This window comes from Aulostomus chinensis, chromosome 7, assembly GCF_037954235.1.
Source record: "Aulostomus chinensis isolate RoL2024-O1b breed Wild chromosome 7, RoL_Achi_v1.0, whole genome shotgun sequence".
NCBI lineage: Eukaryota > Metazoa > Chordata > Actinopteri > Syngnathiformes > Aulostomidae > Aulostomus > Aulostomus chinensis.
The window spans coordinates 12,299,147-12,314,740 of record NC_141326.1 but is presented as its reverse complement, the minus strand read 5'-3'; the positions used below and the strand labels follow the sequence as shown (position 1 = coordinate 12,314,740).

The following is a 15,594-nucleotide window of genomic DNA, read 5'->3' as shown; positions in this document are numbered from 1 at the left end:
TGGTTCTGAGTTTGACAGATGAATCAACACCTGGAGTCACTTGTCTCAATATTATGTGATGACTAATCCCAATGTCGTCACCGTAATCCAGGCAGGGATGGCTGTGGCCAACAACACTCCATCAAAGGTCTGTGCGCTGTGCGTAAGACTCATTCTCTTTGCCAGACACCACTTCTCTTGGAAGCAAAGCCTGTGAGCAGTTTTATCAGATGAACATCCCGACTTCACAGTCCTGTAAGGGTGCAATTTCTACTTGAAGACCTTCAAGATGCCTTCGCAATTCATCTGTTGGAATGTGAGATCTAGGCAGGAGTAAAGCCTCCTTTATAGACTGTTGGCTCTTATCAGTGTAGAACCCTCTGACTTGTAGGTCATCTATTTTTGGGGAATCTACTAAAGTGGTTGTGGAGGTCGTAGTAAAGATCTGGAACTACACAGGTTCTTTTTCTACTTCTAAAGATTCTGGTATCTCATTTAGAACAAATGTTGTGTCACAGAATCCAAAAGTGCACACACAAGAACTTCTTGTACTGACTGAGATGATAATGAAAGTAACACTTTTGCTTGCTTGTCAGCTTCTTCTAATACCACTTGGTTTGAAGTAGCAAGTGTTGTTTCTTCCTATTGTTGCACAGATTGAGGATTTCTTCTGTGTTTCTCTTGAGTGCTACTTGCCTGTTCTTGACCTGACATTGTTCTTTGGATTGTTGTGCATGCAAGCATGTGGGATGTTGTTTGTGGCACACATCACATCAGCAACTCTCTGAATGATGACCAGACTTCAGACATCCAAAGCACCTGTCTTTTTGAATAAACTTGATCCTGTCTGAAACTGTTTTCTCCCTGAACTTCCAACAATTGTGCAACATATGACCACTTTTCTGACAAAGTATACAAGAAATGTTAGCCTGTTCATCTGAACTTGTGGTCAGTGTCTTTGCACCTACATTTTAAGGTCTTTGGTACTTAGGTTTTTCAGCTTCCATTTGTTTTAGAGACTGCAACACTGTGACAGCATTACAAGCAATTTTTGCTTCTCTGGCCATAAACGTAATGAATCGGCTGAAGGAGGGGAACTGGTTACTTTCCTCTTGAATGTCAGTAACCCTTCTGTTCCAGTTTGCTGTGAGCCAGTCTGGTAACTTTGACAGAGTTATCCTGTTCCTGTCATTCGGGATCCCCAGTGGCAGGTTCTCCCTGTGCCTGTGGGTTCTCTCTGGAACTCCGGCTTCTTCCCACCATCCAAAGACATGCAATTGGGGACGAGGCTGATTGATACTCTAAATTGACCGTAGGTGTGACTGTGAGTGTGAATGGTTGTCTGTCTCTATCTGTTGGTCCTGCGATGGACTGGTGACCTGTCCAGGGTGAACCCCGCCTCTCGCCTGTAGCCGCTGGGATAGGCTCCAGCCCCCCTGCAACCCTTGGAATAAGCGGAAGAAAATGGATGGATGGATGGATGGGATCCCCAGTGCTTTGAAATGGCCCATAGCTGCCTCACAACTCTGGAGGAAATCTACAAACTCTCAGAGTTATAAGCAGTCCTTGGAACCCAACTTTGGCCATGCTTGAAGCTTGTTCCTGTATGCTTTTGCTATTGTGAATCTCCACACCTCTCCTCATGAACCTCCCATGCAGCAGCCTAGGCGGACTCAGTACCAAGTAGGAAATAGCCATCAAGTGCTTTCTTTAGTTGTCCACCTACATGTCTATGCAAGGAGTATATCTTCTCTTTGTTTTGGATATTTTTCTGGTGAATGAGCGTTTCAAACGAGAGTTTCCTGTCACTGTATTTCAAAGGATCCCCACTGAATACTGATGGTTCTGGAACTGGAATCCTATTGGTGCTCGGTGCACCTGCCAACACCTTAACAAGCTCTGCTGTACTATCCTTCGAAGAGGAGGTTGCAGCTTGTGGAATACCATTCAGTGTTTGACACACTGGATGAAGGCCTTGATTATTTGTTTCTCTCTGTTGATTTACAGTCTTCTTGATTTAGTGTCTTTTACAGTGTCTTGTCTTTGTTCTTCTGCCGTCTCAATCTGATCATACACCCGCATTCTTGCTTGCTCAGCGCTAAGACCCTTCATTTCCCCTAACTGCAATCTTGTTCTTCTCTTTTCATGAAGCCTCTTTGTCGAGCTGCACGTTCTTCTCTTTTAGCTTTAATGTTAGCTTCTAAGCGACGCTTAACGGCGGCTGCCTCTTCATCAGCTATCTTTTTCTTTGCTTCTGCGTCTAAGCGCTGCGATTCAAGTTCTTTTTCTTGCTCTTGTAGCACCTCAAAACAGCTTGGCTTGCAGCAGCTTCTCCAGCAGCTTCTTGGCGTTTCACAGAAGATTGGTATGAATGTTGTGAGGCACCTTTCACGATAGAAAGCACAGAACTTGACTTCCTGCTACTTGAACTGAAGACAGAACGTGCTTCTGGCCGCTCTTGCTCGTTTTCTGGAATCTTTCCACCAAACCGACTTGAAGCTCTGGATACAACAAAGTTTGTTATTGCCGCACACTGATCCACTCTTTGGCGTGTGTCTTCATTAGGAGGTGAGACCTTGCACAGTTCATCATAGCTGAGTTTAACATCTGCACAAAGCACCGCAACATCACCAGTAACGTCTTGGAGCAAATCATCAGATAAAGTCCCTGTTACGAGTGATAACAGCTGCTCAGCTGACTTAACATGTCTTCCACTTGCCATACATGTAGTTGAACCTTTGTTGAAGCCCTTTAACCTTTTCTTCGTGCAATTCTTTGCCTTTTTCTGTCAGAGTTCTCTGACTTCGCATCAGTTCCTGAGCATCCTCTTGTCCGTCACCACCACACTGTTCACATCCCTAACACTGTAATTTTGCTGACTTATTTCTTCTTTTGGTTCTGACGTTTTGAACTCACCGCTTAAATCTCGCAGACACTTGCAGTTAGGTTGCTTACAAATAGTTATTACTGGTATGAACATCTTTCTCATCTAATGTATCAATTTTAATAAAAATCAAAAATGCACATTGGTGAATTACTGTATGTGAAACCACTGAGTTTAATCTTAAATATCACTACTGCAATACACTCAATATAATGCAAATCACATGAAACCATTAAAATAAACACTTAATTATCAACTCCACTTAGTGTCCACAAGCTATCTAAAACTTAATGAGATGATGTGACTTGTAAAAAGGGAGTATATTTTACCTTCAAGCTTTGTATTTCCTGAGTAATGTGCTTAAGTCACATTGCAGGCCATCAAACTGCACGGAAGCCGATTGAGACGATCCTTCAATCTTGCCGTGTTGTTACTTAATTCACTCGCGTTGATGAACAGTCCGAGTTTTCACTGTGGTTCCCCGTAGGCACGACAACGTAAGCGGCTTTCAGTTTGACTGGTTTATTTGAAGCTCCTCCTCCGTTGACCGGGAAAACTAAAACATATTTTAGTTTTCATGGTGAATTTACATAATATTTCATTTTCACTTTGTCATTTCAAAATAAAAGTATCAGTTTCAAATTCATGTGACCATCACTGAATGACAATTAAACATATATTAACTGACAGAAAAATCTTAAACATTGAATAATGAACATCAGCCCTACACCCTACACCGACAAACTTATCGGCTGTTATCGGCCTATCACACCAGGTAAAATACCCCAAAAAGTACATGGTGATTTAAGAATGGTCCAATGTGGTGTGTCCAGCAGAGAGCGTTCTAACGCCTCCGGCTTGTTTGTTTTACTATTTTATTGAAATGGTCATGTATGACAATCTTAACATGTTTTTTTTTTAGTTATTTGCTTAGGAAATCAGCCTTCTATCCTTTTGTATTCATATTAGAAAAAATTTGGTTCACAATGACCGTAGAAAGGCTCTATTTTCAGTCCAGCACAAAAATTCTTCTCCGTTACACATATTGGTGCTTGGTGATTTTATCTACTGGTCTGAAGTATCAGGCTCAAAAATCCTGTATCTGTTGGGTGCTAGTAATCAATGCTAATGTTCTCTTGCAAAAGCAGCACACATCCTGGTCTTAGAACATTACTTCACTTCTACTCTCGTTCTGTCCCAAATTGCAGTTGAGTGTTAAGATGGCTTCTTGGGGGCAGCAGGGGGAGATGAGCGAGTACAAGAAGAATATCATCAAGCGGGACATGGAGATGGGCGTGGTCATGACAGTCTTCAGGCAGAAAGCGGAGCGTCTCACCGTGCAGGTCATCATGGAAACCTGTCAGGTGGCATGGACACGCACCGCCGACAAGACCGATGGAGTCCGTGAGTATTTGAACAGAGCTCTAAGCCAAGAGACAGCAGCTGTTCATCATTAAAACCACCATTCTGCAAAGTTTGGTGCCTGAATTACTGTCGTTAGAAGTGTAGGTCACATGACGGCTATAGGTAGGAGACCAGGAAGTATCCTCTGAAAGCAGGTACAGGTGTGATGATTTGCTCATGCAGGTGTTTGATACCAGCCACTCCCCCTTGGACTGAACAGGTTCTGTTTCCTCTGATCCAGAATGAGTTATAAACATGAAAAATAAAGACGGTTCGAGTAGTCTCAGGCTTGTTACCAGCTCCTAGCCAGCAACTGTGTAAGGCTATTGTTAGCAGCAGGATGCTTTGTCATGTGATACATTGTTGTGATGATTATCACTTTTTAATGAAAGAGTTCTAAATAGATGGATAGCTAGATGTAGCCACAGAGCAGCGCTTATTCAAGGAAAGCATTGATTGAGCAGCAGGTGAGCATGGAGATCAGGTGAGAAGGAAGTAGGTAAGGGGGCCTCTGACGAAAGATGTCTAGGGACAGAAACAAGAGGGCAGGTGAAGCTGAGGTGAGGTACTGATCTGAGTTCATGGTGCAGGTGGGTTCTCAGTCCTGTTCTCTGTTGACACTACTGGTAGAAACGGGCTGGAAAGATGAACGTATGTTTCCTTCCCGACACTTTCCCGTCAAAACCGATTCAGTTTTTGCTGAGTCATGATCAGGGTTTGTTTTGTTTGTTTGTTTGTTTTTAATTTAAGAATTTTGTTTTGCTCCTCTGCATTTTTACACAATTGAAATCGTTCATAACATGAAAAGACAAACTGGTTTATCAAGATGTTGAACCTAATTTGTCGATATCAACTCTTTAGTGTTGTGTTTCAGCACATTCCTCTGGTCAAAGCAGTTTGGCAACAGAAGAAATACATTTCAACTCAGAAATCGACTCTTTTTCTGTTGCAATGTCGATACCCAGACCTCGTCATGTTTACTTTTATAACAACAGTGTGTCCAGATTTTATTTTTTGAGGTTTGCTGTTCAGTGTAATGTTTTTGCAGCATCGTCTAGCGTCACCTGTACCATGCTGATCAATAGTAGGTGTGTCATATAGCGTACTAACTCTCCAGCACCACAGAGAGGTAAAGTGCGAATAAACCACACTGTAAATAAGCAGAACTGAGATGACCCTAATAAAACAACAACTACTATTATACCGGTGACGTTGCTCCACAACCTCCAGACTTGTATGCTGCTGTGTTTCAGTGGATATCTTTGAGATCAGAGAGATCCGTCCAGGGAGGAACTCCAAAGACTTTGAGCGCTTTAAAGATGGCAAGGATAAACACGATGACAAGATGTGCTTCACCATCTTCTATGGCTCACAGTTTGTCCTCAACACTTTGAGCCTCGGAGGTGAGTCTTCATCTTTTGAATGTAGACAAATCAGATGAATCAGTCGTGTTGACTTTGAAAATCACATCATTTTTATTTGACGGAATAAGATATGGAAAAGCCAGTCTTGTTTTTCTTTGCACGGATGAGACGAGGGACACCGGTCCTCTGTCTGTGCATAAAGTGGGTGCATGTTAGCTTAGCTTAGCTTAGCATAAAGATCTGAATCAAGGACCTGAGGACAGAGGGTGTGGTGACTTATACAGATCATAAACCCCTTGAGGCAAATTGTGATTTCATAGTGTGTATATGACGATCGGCGCTGAAGTGTGGAAAGTTAAAGTGTAAAATGTTGCCAGTATGAACAACAGCTATGTTGATGCTGCAGATCCGTCGTCTCGCTTTAATCATCTTTTACATTCATCTTGTTTCATAGCTGATTCTGTGGAGGAGGCACAGAAATGGCTGACCGGGCTAGAAATGCTAGTGCAAGAAACACTGGCGGCTCCTACTCCAGTTATTGTAGAGAGGTACACACACGCTGGCACGACACATGTACACACACACACGTAACACACATTCATGGCCATCCATTGTCTCATGTTGTTGCAGTTGGCTTAGGAAGCAGATGTATTCTCTCAATCAGACAAAGACCAACAGGTACCACATTCTTCTACTTCCTGTTCTTCTCTTCTTACAGCGCTGGCCTTCTTTTTCTCCACTCAGTTCACTATCGATGTTGGTTATGATGTTGATATATTTTGTAAACCTGAACATTTTTGGTCAGATGAAACAGTGTCTCTCAACATTTGGACATTTTATTTAAGAGCACCCCAATCGGTTTTAGTTCAGTCTGTCTCTTGTGTCTCGGTGTGTCCTCAGTATCTCCATGAAGGAGCTCAAGACTCTTCTTCCTTTGATCAACTACAAGGGTCCCAGCTTGCGTTCTCTCAAGGACAAATTCGTGGTACTTTTTTTTTTTTTTCCCCCCCCCGTACCCTCATTGATGTCACAAATGATTTTATTGCTCTCTGAAATGATTGGTTTTTATTTCTGTTCAAATACAACACCATCTATATTGGTATTAGCTTCAGGTAAACTTTGGAAGAGAACAGAGAGGGAGCTGCTTCTTCCACTGTCGATGTGTTGTAGGCCAGTCATGACAAACATCAACACACTCTCCTGCAACTACGCAAACAAACGCAACAACTTTAACAGCTGTAAGGGCACAGCCAATGTCTGTTTGCAGACTAGACAGCAAGATTTCTGCTTAAATACAATTCGGTCACATTTCATCCATCCGAACCTAATAAGTATTTTTTAATGTTTTGATTTGTTGTCCAAGCTCACCCTGATTCCACAGCAGTAGCTTTCCAAGCTGAAGCGCTGCTTGTATGTTGTTGGATAGCTTCATTAGAATCAACCAGAAACAAGAACAAAACCTGCAGCAGCTGCCAAGTGTTTTTAGGTCGTACGTTCAACAATACCATCACCACAGTTGCTGCAAACACCAAAGCAGGTATTAAAGCAAAGAGAGCTGCAGAGTGCTGGGGTTGTTTTTGTTTTTGTTTTTATTTACGAGTTTGAAAGCATCATGTCAAGTCAGCCGGACGTGCTGACTTGACATGATGCGATTTCTGAGGGAGTGGGGGTTGGTTAGTGGTGTGAGGATGCTAGGGAGCAGCTGACCAGTCTGAACTCTGTCTTCACAGGAGTTGGGAGCGAAAGAAGACCGCCTGGACTTTGAACAGTTTCATAAACTCTACAATCTTATAATATTTGAACAGAACGAGGCATGCATGATTTTAGCATTTTAGAGTAAACACTTTCGTAATTTGAAATTTTGAAAAAGTATTTTCATAGATGTATTTATATGGGTTCTTGTTTGTTGTTTTTGTTTGTTTGTTTGTCTTTAACTCAGATCCTAGATGAGTTAAAAAAGGATTGTGCTTTTATCCTGGGGTGAGCGCCTGTCATTTCTCATCTTTGCGAACATATCAAGTATTCATACTGGTGTTTGTTACAGATGACACACACACGTGCAAGTGTTTGATTGTTTACGCTCTCTTCAGTAACACAGACAAGCCTGACGCCTCGGTGGTTTTGCTCCACGACTTCCAGCGATTCCTCATCTACCAGCAGAAGGTAAATAAATGGCGATGACATCAGTCTTATTGAATTACTGTAGCTTTGCATTCATGTCTCATTTTTTCCCCCTTCTTCCCTGTGTGCATCGAACAACCTTTTTGTCATCACCATAATTTTTTCAGGAGGTCTGTTGCAAAGGAATCATTGATCCACGTGTCGCTGTAAAAAGGAAAAGATTAAATATTCAAATTCCAGAAGTGAGGATGACTCTTAATTCGCCAGCAATGGAGTCTTTGCAGTGTCACTAAAAACAAGATGCAACTATTGATGTTTAGTTTTTCATTTGAAAATTTGGCGCTTGTACAGATATTGTGTCTTGTCTTGGACAAAATCATTTACTACCTCATTTTTATATCTTCAACACAGTTATTGAGTCAGATAACACACGTCACCGTCTGTGGATTTTATTGGGGATTAAAGGTGTGTGTCGTCAGGGTAAAAGGACATGAAACTCCATGATAGCAAATGATGTGGCTCAAAGGCAGCATGTGGGAGAAAAATAAAATAGAACAACAAGGTATCTCAAATATGAACCTGTTTGATAAAAAGGGCACGCTGTCACAAAAGGGTTTTAACATAAATACGACAGAAGGTGTTGTTGCCAGGGATACCAGACTGCTGTGTGATGGACGACAGGCACATTTTGGTTTATCAATTTTGCTAGTTTGCGCAAACATTCAATAGGAGAGTCATAGGAAATGAAAAATGCTTGATTACAAGTGTAATCCTCCCGGCTCCTCAGGAGTCGTGGGCCAGTGATCTGAACAAGGTCCGAGAGCTGATGACGACCTTCATTGATGACACCATGAGGAGAACCAATGACCCCGAGTTCACTGTCAGCGAGGTAATTCTCTTCTCTGCCTTCAGTGTGTAAATGAGACTTAGGAACAACTACAGGCGGAAAGGTTTTTGGCTGCCATGTACCTTCTGCTGTTTTGCTTTGAAGCAACACATCTCCCAAAAGTGTATTTTGACTTTCAAGAACTTACTTCTTTGTGACTCCTGAATGCAGACAGAGCAACCACATATATTTAGCTTGAAGCTAATGCCGCCTCAAAGCCACCGGCTACTAACAGCGAAACTGCCCAAAAACATCTGTTTACGGACTCTCTTTTGGTCGTAAAGACTCTCGGTTTGATGCTAACATGAACAAACCACTTTAAGTTTGTACTTAGAAGCTAAATACAGGTGGCTGGCTCTTTCTGCGTCATGGAGCTACAAAATAAGTGTCTCAGAAGGGACAAAAATCCTCATCAGCTCAAGACAACTATCTGTTAGGGCTTGAAAGAAAAGCAAGAAGATTCCCACCTACTTTCGTGTGTGTATCTTCATTAGTGAAGTTTCAGTACCGGACCCTCACTGCACCAGCAGTGTGTCGGCGGTATTCTTTTGTTCGCCAGCTTGATAGATGCAATAAACTTTTTGGTTAAGTATCGCTTTTAGCAAGACAATGCGAGAGTTTTACGTGATGAGGAAAGCAGCAGCAACATCCAGCAACTGCATCCAATGTAACAGTTGATGTGCCTCCTGTCCTTCCTAGTTCCTCAGTTTCCTGTTTTCTAAGGAGAACTCCGTGTGGGATGAGAAGTTCTCAGAGATTAGCAAGCTGGACATGAACAACCCTTTGTCCCATTACTGGATCAATTCCTCACACAACACGTCAGTATGACACACGCACGCACACTTTTTATATTCACTGAAAATCTGATTTTAAGTAGAGGGTCTTGAGCAGGAGTTCAGCAAACACAAGTGTGATGTGGAACCTCCAGGTCACAAACACTGAGAATGAATATTGAAGCAGGAGAAATCTGTGACTCATCACCTCAGCTGGTGAAAGGGAGGCTATTTTAGTATTCATGCTCTCTGAGTGGGAGGAGATGATTTTTGGAGTTATTTTTAAATGTGGTAATTTTTTTTAGTTGCAAACTGTTTTTGTTGTGTGTGGTGATTTTGCCTGATGTCACACTTATTACTCTGAAGGAGGTTCTTATGAAGTAACCCTGATGATGTCATCACCGCCACCACTTTTCTTGGTTTGGGCTTTACTTTTGGTTTGGGCGCTACTGTTAAGAAGCATGAGAGACAGCATTCACGCGGCAGGGATGCTCTGATGAAAATACCCTATTGAGTTGCATTATGGGAAACGAAGGATGTTTGTTGTACTACTTCAATGCCTGACTGCAGAATAATCTCAATTAGAACACTGGCTCCGGGGAAGGAGGCGGACGATGTTCTTACTGTTCTAATGGGTGGTAGTTTCCTATTTTTGAACTTGAGTAGAGACATTAGTTATATTTAAGAAAGCATCATATCACACATGGAACCCACTATCCTAATTAACCAATGGCATCACAAGCAGAATCTCACCAGAACCTCACTCCACGTGACCTAGTTTTCACCTTTGTGAAATTTGGTGTTGTGTGTTCTCCAGCTACCTGACAGGTGATCAGCTTCGTAGCGAGTCTTCCACAGAGGCTTACGTGCGCTGCCTGCGTCTGGGATGCCGCTGTATTGAATGTCAGTATTTTTTGACCATGGATGTATTCACAGTTAGTGAGCATGCTTTTGCTTTTGCTGCTATATATGTTTGTTTTTTTTTAAGTCTCTTTATGTTATTTTATCCAGAGGAACTCAGGGCATGACGGAAGGAATTCTCTATCTAAGAATTTTCCAATTTCACATCTGATTTAACTAATCAACAAGTTTTAGGAGACATACTGAGAAATCACTACCTGATTGGTTAACTCATTCTCAGTGAGTGGTGTTGACTCTGATATAAAAATGAAAACAAAGCTTGTTAGTTTTACTCTCCTTGTGCTCGTTTTCTGTGTTTTGTCTGGTGTTTGTACCCAGTGGACTGCTGGGAAGGACCAGGGGAACCAATCATCTACCACGGTTGGACCAGGACCACCAAGATCAAGTTTGAGGACGTCGTCAAAGCCATCAACAAGCACGCTTTTGTGGCCTCTGAGTAAGAAACGCAGATAATGTGTGATTCATTTGTCAAATTGTGATTAACCTGAGACTTTTTTTGTATTTTTATAAATCTTTTAATTAGTTGGGACCTTGTGTATCCACTGGAAAATCTGTCTTGGCAGCCATCTTGGTATAGCCTCTGCAAAATACCCCTGTAACTAGAAAATACTTCTTGTGTCAGGACATTTCACTGCACAGATCTTCATCAAGTTTGTTTTTAAAATAACCTGTAAAAGTTTTGTACTCATTTTTGTACATATATGTAGAATGAATCATCATCATTTTTATGACTGTTACATTTTATCATCCTGATGACACTTACATGAAAGTTTTCATTGATAAATGTGCTTAGACTGCATAGAAATGGTAAACAGAGACACTTCAATAAAAAAATAAAATGACAGACGTGTTCCAACCATTTTGTAAAAAAATTTTTGTGATACAAAAAAAGTATCATTACATTCTATCAAAGCTCTTATTCTGGTTACTGTCAATCCCTCTTTCATAGACACAATCAAAATATAGATGCTGTCATTAAAAGTCAAATATTTTCAGGACAACTGATCTGACAGCTTTTAGCTCAGTTGTTTTCTGTGTCCACAGGTTCCCAGTCATCCTGTCCATAGAGGAGCATTGCCCGTTGGAGCAGCAGCGTCAGATGGCTCGCATCTTCAAAGAAGTCTTTGGAGACAAACTGTTGTCGGAGCCTGTGGAGCAAAAAGCAGAGCAGCTCCCCTCACCTACACAGCTGAAGGGCAAGATCATACTCAAGGTGCTGTGTGTGTGTGTGTGTGTGTGTGTGCATGTGAGTGTGTGTGTTTGTGTGAACTGTATGGTATTGTTATGCTTTCTTTGTTGACTTTGTGCAGCATAAGAAACTCAGTGTGGAAGGAGAAGGATTTACCAAAGACCTCAGGAAGGGACAAAAACAGGGGGACCTGGAGATGTGGGACCCTGTTGACCAGGTACTGTCAGTGCTTCCAGATGATCTGTTACTACAGCAACTCAAACTGAATCCACTGTAGCTCAGCTCTGGGTTTGGAAACACATGGTGATCTTGATGGAGCGTGAAATCTCTCATGCGTGAACCTCGTGTACGAGTCACTCATACCTGCTATCTCTACATTTCCATATTTTCTGGAGTGTTATGACTTTTAGTGGACTCTCTTACCTGCATACATTTCTTATCTGTAAATTCCTACCTATATTTGTAGGGTTTTTGATTTCTTGATTGGATCGAAATCTTTGAATTAATTTGATGAAAACGATCATTGCTGTCTCTCTACGACATCAACACATCTTTTTTAAAGTATGAGAGCAAACAATCACTGGGAAAGTTACATTGCTAACCTCAGTTTGCCGGCTCGATGGCTTATTTACAGCACTCACTCTCACTCTCACTCTCACTATAATGGACAGCAATAAAAAGGGCTTTTACTTCATACTGGTACTTGATTCACCATCCAACCTGTTGATATATTACTGACATGCCTTCAGATCATGATCTTTGGTTTGTGAAAGCTATAGGGGTGTGTGTGTGTGTGTGTGTGTGTGTGTGTGTTTAGTGGGTGGGTGGGTGCTTGAGTCAGACATGCACACTGCTAGAGTTTTCCATTGTATGCAGCTGTCACTGAAGCTGTAACTGCCACTGTTCTCAGTGGGTGTGGGTGGGAAGGTTTAAAGCAACAGTGACATTTAGAATGACCATCATTCTTTTTTGTCTCCTTCCTGCTCTGTCTTGTACTACTGTGCTGTGTTCTCGTGAAGTCTCCCACACACATGACCAGTGGAAATCACGACAGTGTGTCGGCCTTCACCAGGCCAAGCTTTATAAACAAAGATTTGTGAAGGAACACCTATTTTCTCCTTGGGCTTATTTCCAAATGCATGAACTTCATTATGTCTTGTGTTCTATAACATGAGGTGGTACGTTGGTGCAGTGGTTAGCACTGTCGCCTCACAGCAAGAAGGTGCCTGGAGCCTATCCCAGCAGCCTTCAGGTGAGAGGCAGGGTTCACCCTGGACAGGTCACCAGTCCATCACAGGGCCAACACATAGAGACAGACAACCATTCACACTCACAGTCACACCTACGGTCAATTTAGAGTATCAATCAGCCTCATCCCCTCTTGATGTCTTTGGACTGTGGGAGGAAGCTGGAGTACCAGAGAGAACCCACACAGGAACAGGGAGAACATGGAGACTCCACACAGAAAGATCCTGTGCTCGAACTGGGGCTCGAACCCAGAATGTAACAGAACATATTATACTATTTTATAATATACTTGCACATTCCCTGAAACTTTGAGTTGCATTTGAAATTCAGCACGTTAATTTTGCTGCATGCTTTTCAGCGGTGGAACAAGCACTACTGTGTGATCTCTGACGACAAGCTCTACTATGCAGAGGAGAACGAGGAGGAGAAGGAAGATTCAAAGAAGGTAAAAGACAAAGAAGAAATTATCACATAAATAAAAGACATTTTATTTTGGCCTCTATCTGAATATGTAAAGGGAATCCTCTTTCAAAGACTCACGGTAGTAAGTGGGTTCATGGAATTTTTATACACAGTACAGTACGTGGACATGAGGACACACTCTTGTGTTTGTTTACAGTACAGATCTCCAGTTGTCGTCTCCTCATTATTCACTAATTGTATAAATGAAATTGAGTTTTTTTTGCATCCTGGCAACCCTGCAAAAAATTTATAAACACTCACATTTTTAGAAATGCTGCATACACACATCATTTTTGAGCAAATGATAAGTTTAACTGGATGTTGGATGGTTCAAGAGTCTTCAGCTGCATTGTGACCTGCACAATAAAAACCCAGTAGATACATCATAAAATTCCAATTTGCCTGTCTCCCATCACAAAATAATAATAATAATAATAATAATAATAATAATAACAACAAAAATGATCATTTTAATTACGGTAAAAACTTTTAAGTAAAAAAAAAATATCACAAAGTGAATAAAATAAATAGTTAAAAGTGAATACCTTCTACAAGCAAGTATTGGAACATAATGAAGAGGGTAGTGTAAGATAAGGGGGGGGGGGGTGAAAATGTGGTTCCTGTCTCCAGTAAACACGATGGACCATAGATAAGAGACCTAGCAGCAGGCCATGGGGGCAGACATCTTAACCTCTGCCTCTGTAACTGAAAGGAAGGAGAGTAATCCCTTATGAAACACATGTAGATGCAAACATTTGGATGTCCTCCTCCCCTCCCATGAACCAGTCTGCCATCCAGTCCCCCATCAAGCTGGCTTGCTCTCCCTGCCTCCCCTACCACAAGCTTCCTTCTTCAACTGTTATTAACATTTCCATGTTTCCCACATTTTGTATTGTAAACTGTTTTCTTGTCTGTAACAACATCTACTGCACGTCTGTCCGTCCTGGGTGAGGGATCCCTCCTCTGTTGCTCACCCTGAGGTTTCTCAGATTTTTCCCTGTTAAAAGGGTTTTCTAAGGAGTTTTTCCTCAGTCGATGTGAGGGTCTAAGGGCAGAGGATGTTGTTATGATGCCATGTGAAGCCCTTTGAGACAAACTGGTGGTGAAAACGGGCTCTACAAATAAAATTGCCTTGCCTTGCCTTCTCTACCAGGACATGCACTGTTCAGAACCGTGGTTTCATGGTCGCATGAAAGAGGGCCGGCCGATGGCCGAGCGACTCCTCTACGATTACTGTGACGAGAGCAGTGGGAGGAACGGCACCTTCTTGGTCCGAGAGAGCGACACCTTTGTCACAGACTTCACCCTCTCCTTCTGGTAGAGTTTCCCTGTCTTTTTTGTTGGTTATCAAAGTTTGTTTCCTTCAATGGATGCAGCATATGAAGGTGACCATGGCTTTGACTTCTTATGAGATGATGAACTGACAATCATCACAATGTTGCAGATGTTTTCCCTCCAACACATTTCTTCCCTACAACAGGAAGAGCCAAGCAAAGGAACATCCAATTAAACTGGAGGAATTTTATTTAGTCATGAAATGCAAAATGGAATTTTAGTGTTTTCTTCTAACCCTGATATATGGATTGCCAGTGTCGTCTGTCTGTTAGAGGTTAATTATGAGTGTGCTTATAAAGTGAATGTGGAGGTGAAAGTAAAGAATTTATGAACCTCTGCTAAAACCTCACCAAAAGCTTTGTAACCCACACACCATCCCATCCTCTCATTTAAAAATCCATCCATCCATCGTCATCTTCCGCTTATTCCTTACTAGTAATTCCTTACAGCGGGGGGGCTGTAGCCTATCCCAGCATCTACAGGCATGTCTTTGGACGGTGGGAGGAAGCTGGAGTACCAGAGAGAACCCACACAGGAACAGGGAGAACATGCAGACTCCACACAGAAAGATCCCGCGCCCGAGCCGGGACTTGAACCCGGAACCTTCTTGCTGTGAGGCCACAGTGCTGACCACTGCACCACCGTGCAGCCCCTCATTTAAAAATATGCAATAAAAATGTAATCACCAGAGCCTAACCGATTAAGAGACAGACAAAAAAACAACAACACTCCAAGCCAAGAATCTTGAGTTTGGATAATGGTAGCCTAAAGTTTTAGAAAGGATCTTGTGACTAGAAGGTTGCTGGTTCAATCCCCAGGCTGGCAGGATAAATCTGGATGAGGTAGTTGAATATAAGTGTTCAACTCCCCCTCACGACCACCACTTAGGTGTGCATAACTGCAACAGTGGCGCTGCTAATTGAATATGCAAGAGAGAATTATTCTCTCAGTGAGACCAAGAATAAACAAACGTTTGAAAGAGCCAAAACATAGATTTTTATCTTATTTCAGTGCATGATAAGATCCTG

General features: G+C 42.0%; 1 protein-coding gene across 5 annotated transcripts in view; it reads left to right on the top strand.

Moving 5' to 3' along the window:
• Window positions 1-15,594, top strand: part of plcg2 (phospholipase C, gamma 2) — a 31,425-nt gene that overhangs the window by 7,615 nt on the left and 8,216 nt on the right. For 2 of the 5 annotated variants that reach the window (XM_086208472.1, XM_086208471.1), the window contains exons 2-17: window positions 4,072-4,267; window positions 5,521-5,670; window positions 6,086-6,179; window positions 6,262-6,309; window positions 6,532-6,616; window positions 7,362-7,442; window positions 7,571-7,611; window positions 7,722-7,794; window positions 8,540-8,641; window positions 9,338-9,456; window positions 10,229-10,314; window positions 10,651-10,768; window positions 11,377-11,545; window positions 11,643-11,738; window positions 13,128-13,214; window positions 14,385-14,548. In XM_086208472.1, the coding sequence (XP_086064598.1) occupies window positions 4,084-4,267; window positions 5,521-5,670; window positions 6,086-6,179; window positions 6,262-6,309; window positions 6,532-6,616; window positions 7,362-7,442; window positions 7,571-7,611; window positions 7,722-7,794; window positions 8,540-8,641; window positions 9,338-9,456; window positions 10,229-10,314; window positions 10,651-10,768; window positions 11,377-11,545; window positions 11,643-11,738; window positions 13,128-13,214; window positions 14,385-14,548 (1,697 nt within the window). In that variant the 5' untranslated portion in view covers window positions 4,072-4,083. Of the gene's footprint in view, window positions 1-3,344; window positions 3,361-4,071; window positions 4,268-4,551; window positions 4,735-4,810; window positions 4,828-5,520; window positions 5,671-6,085; window positions 6,180-6,261; window positions 6,310-6,531; window positions 6,617-7,361; window positions 7,443-7,570; window positions 7,612-7,721; window positions 7,795-8,539; window positions 8,642-9,337; window positions 9,457-10,228; window positions 10,315-10,650; window positions 10,769-11,376; window positions 11,546-11,642; window positions 11,739-13,127; window positions 13,215-14,384; window positions 14,549-15,594 lie in introns of those variants that run through there. The other 3 variants (XM_086208473.1, XM_086208474.1, XM_086208475.1) reach the window with 3 other exon arrangements.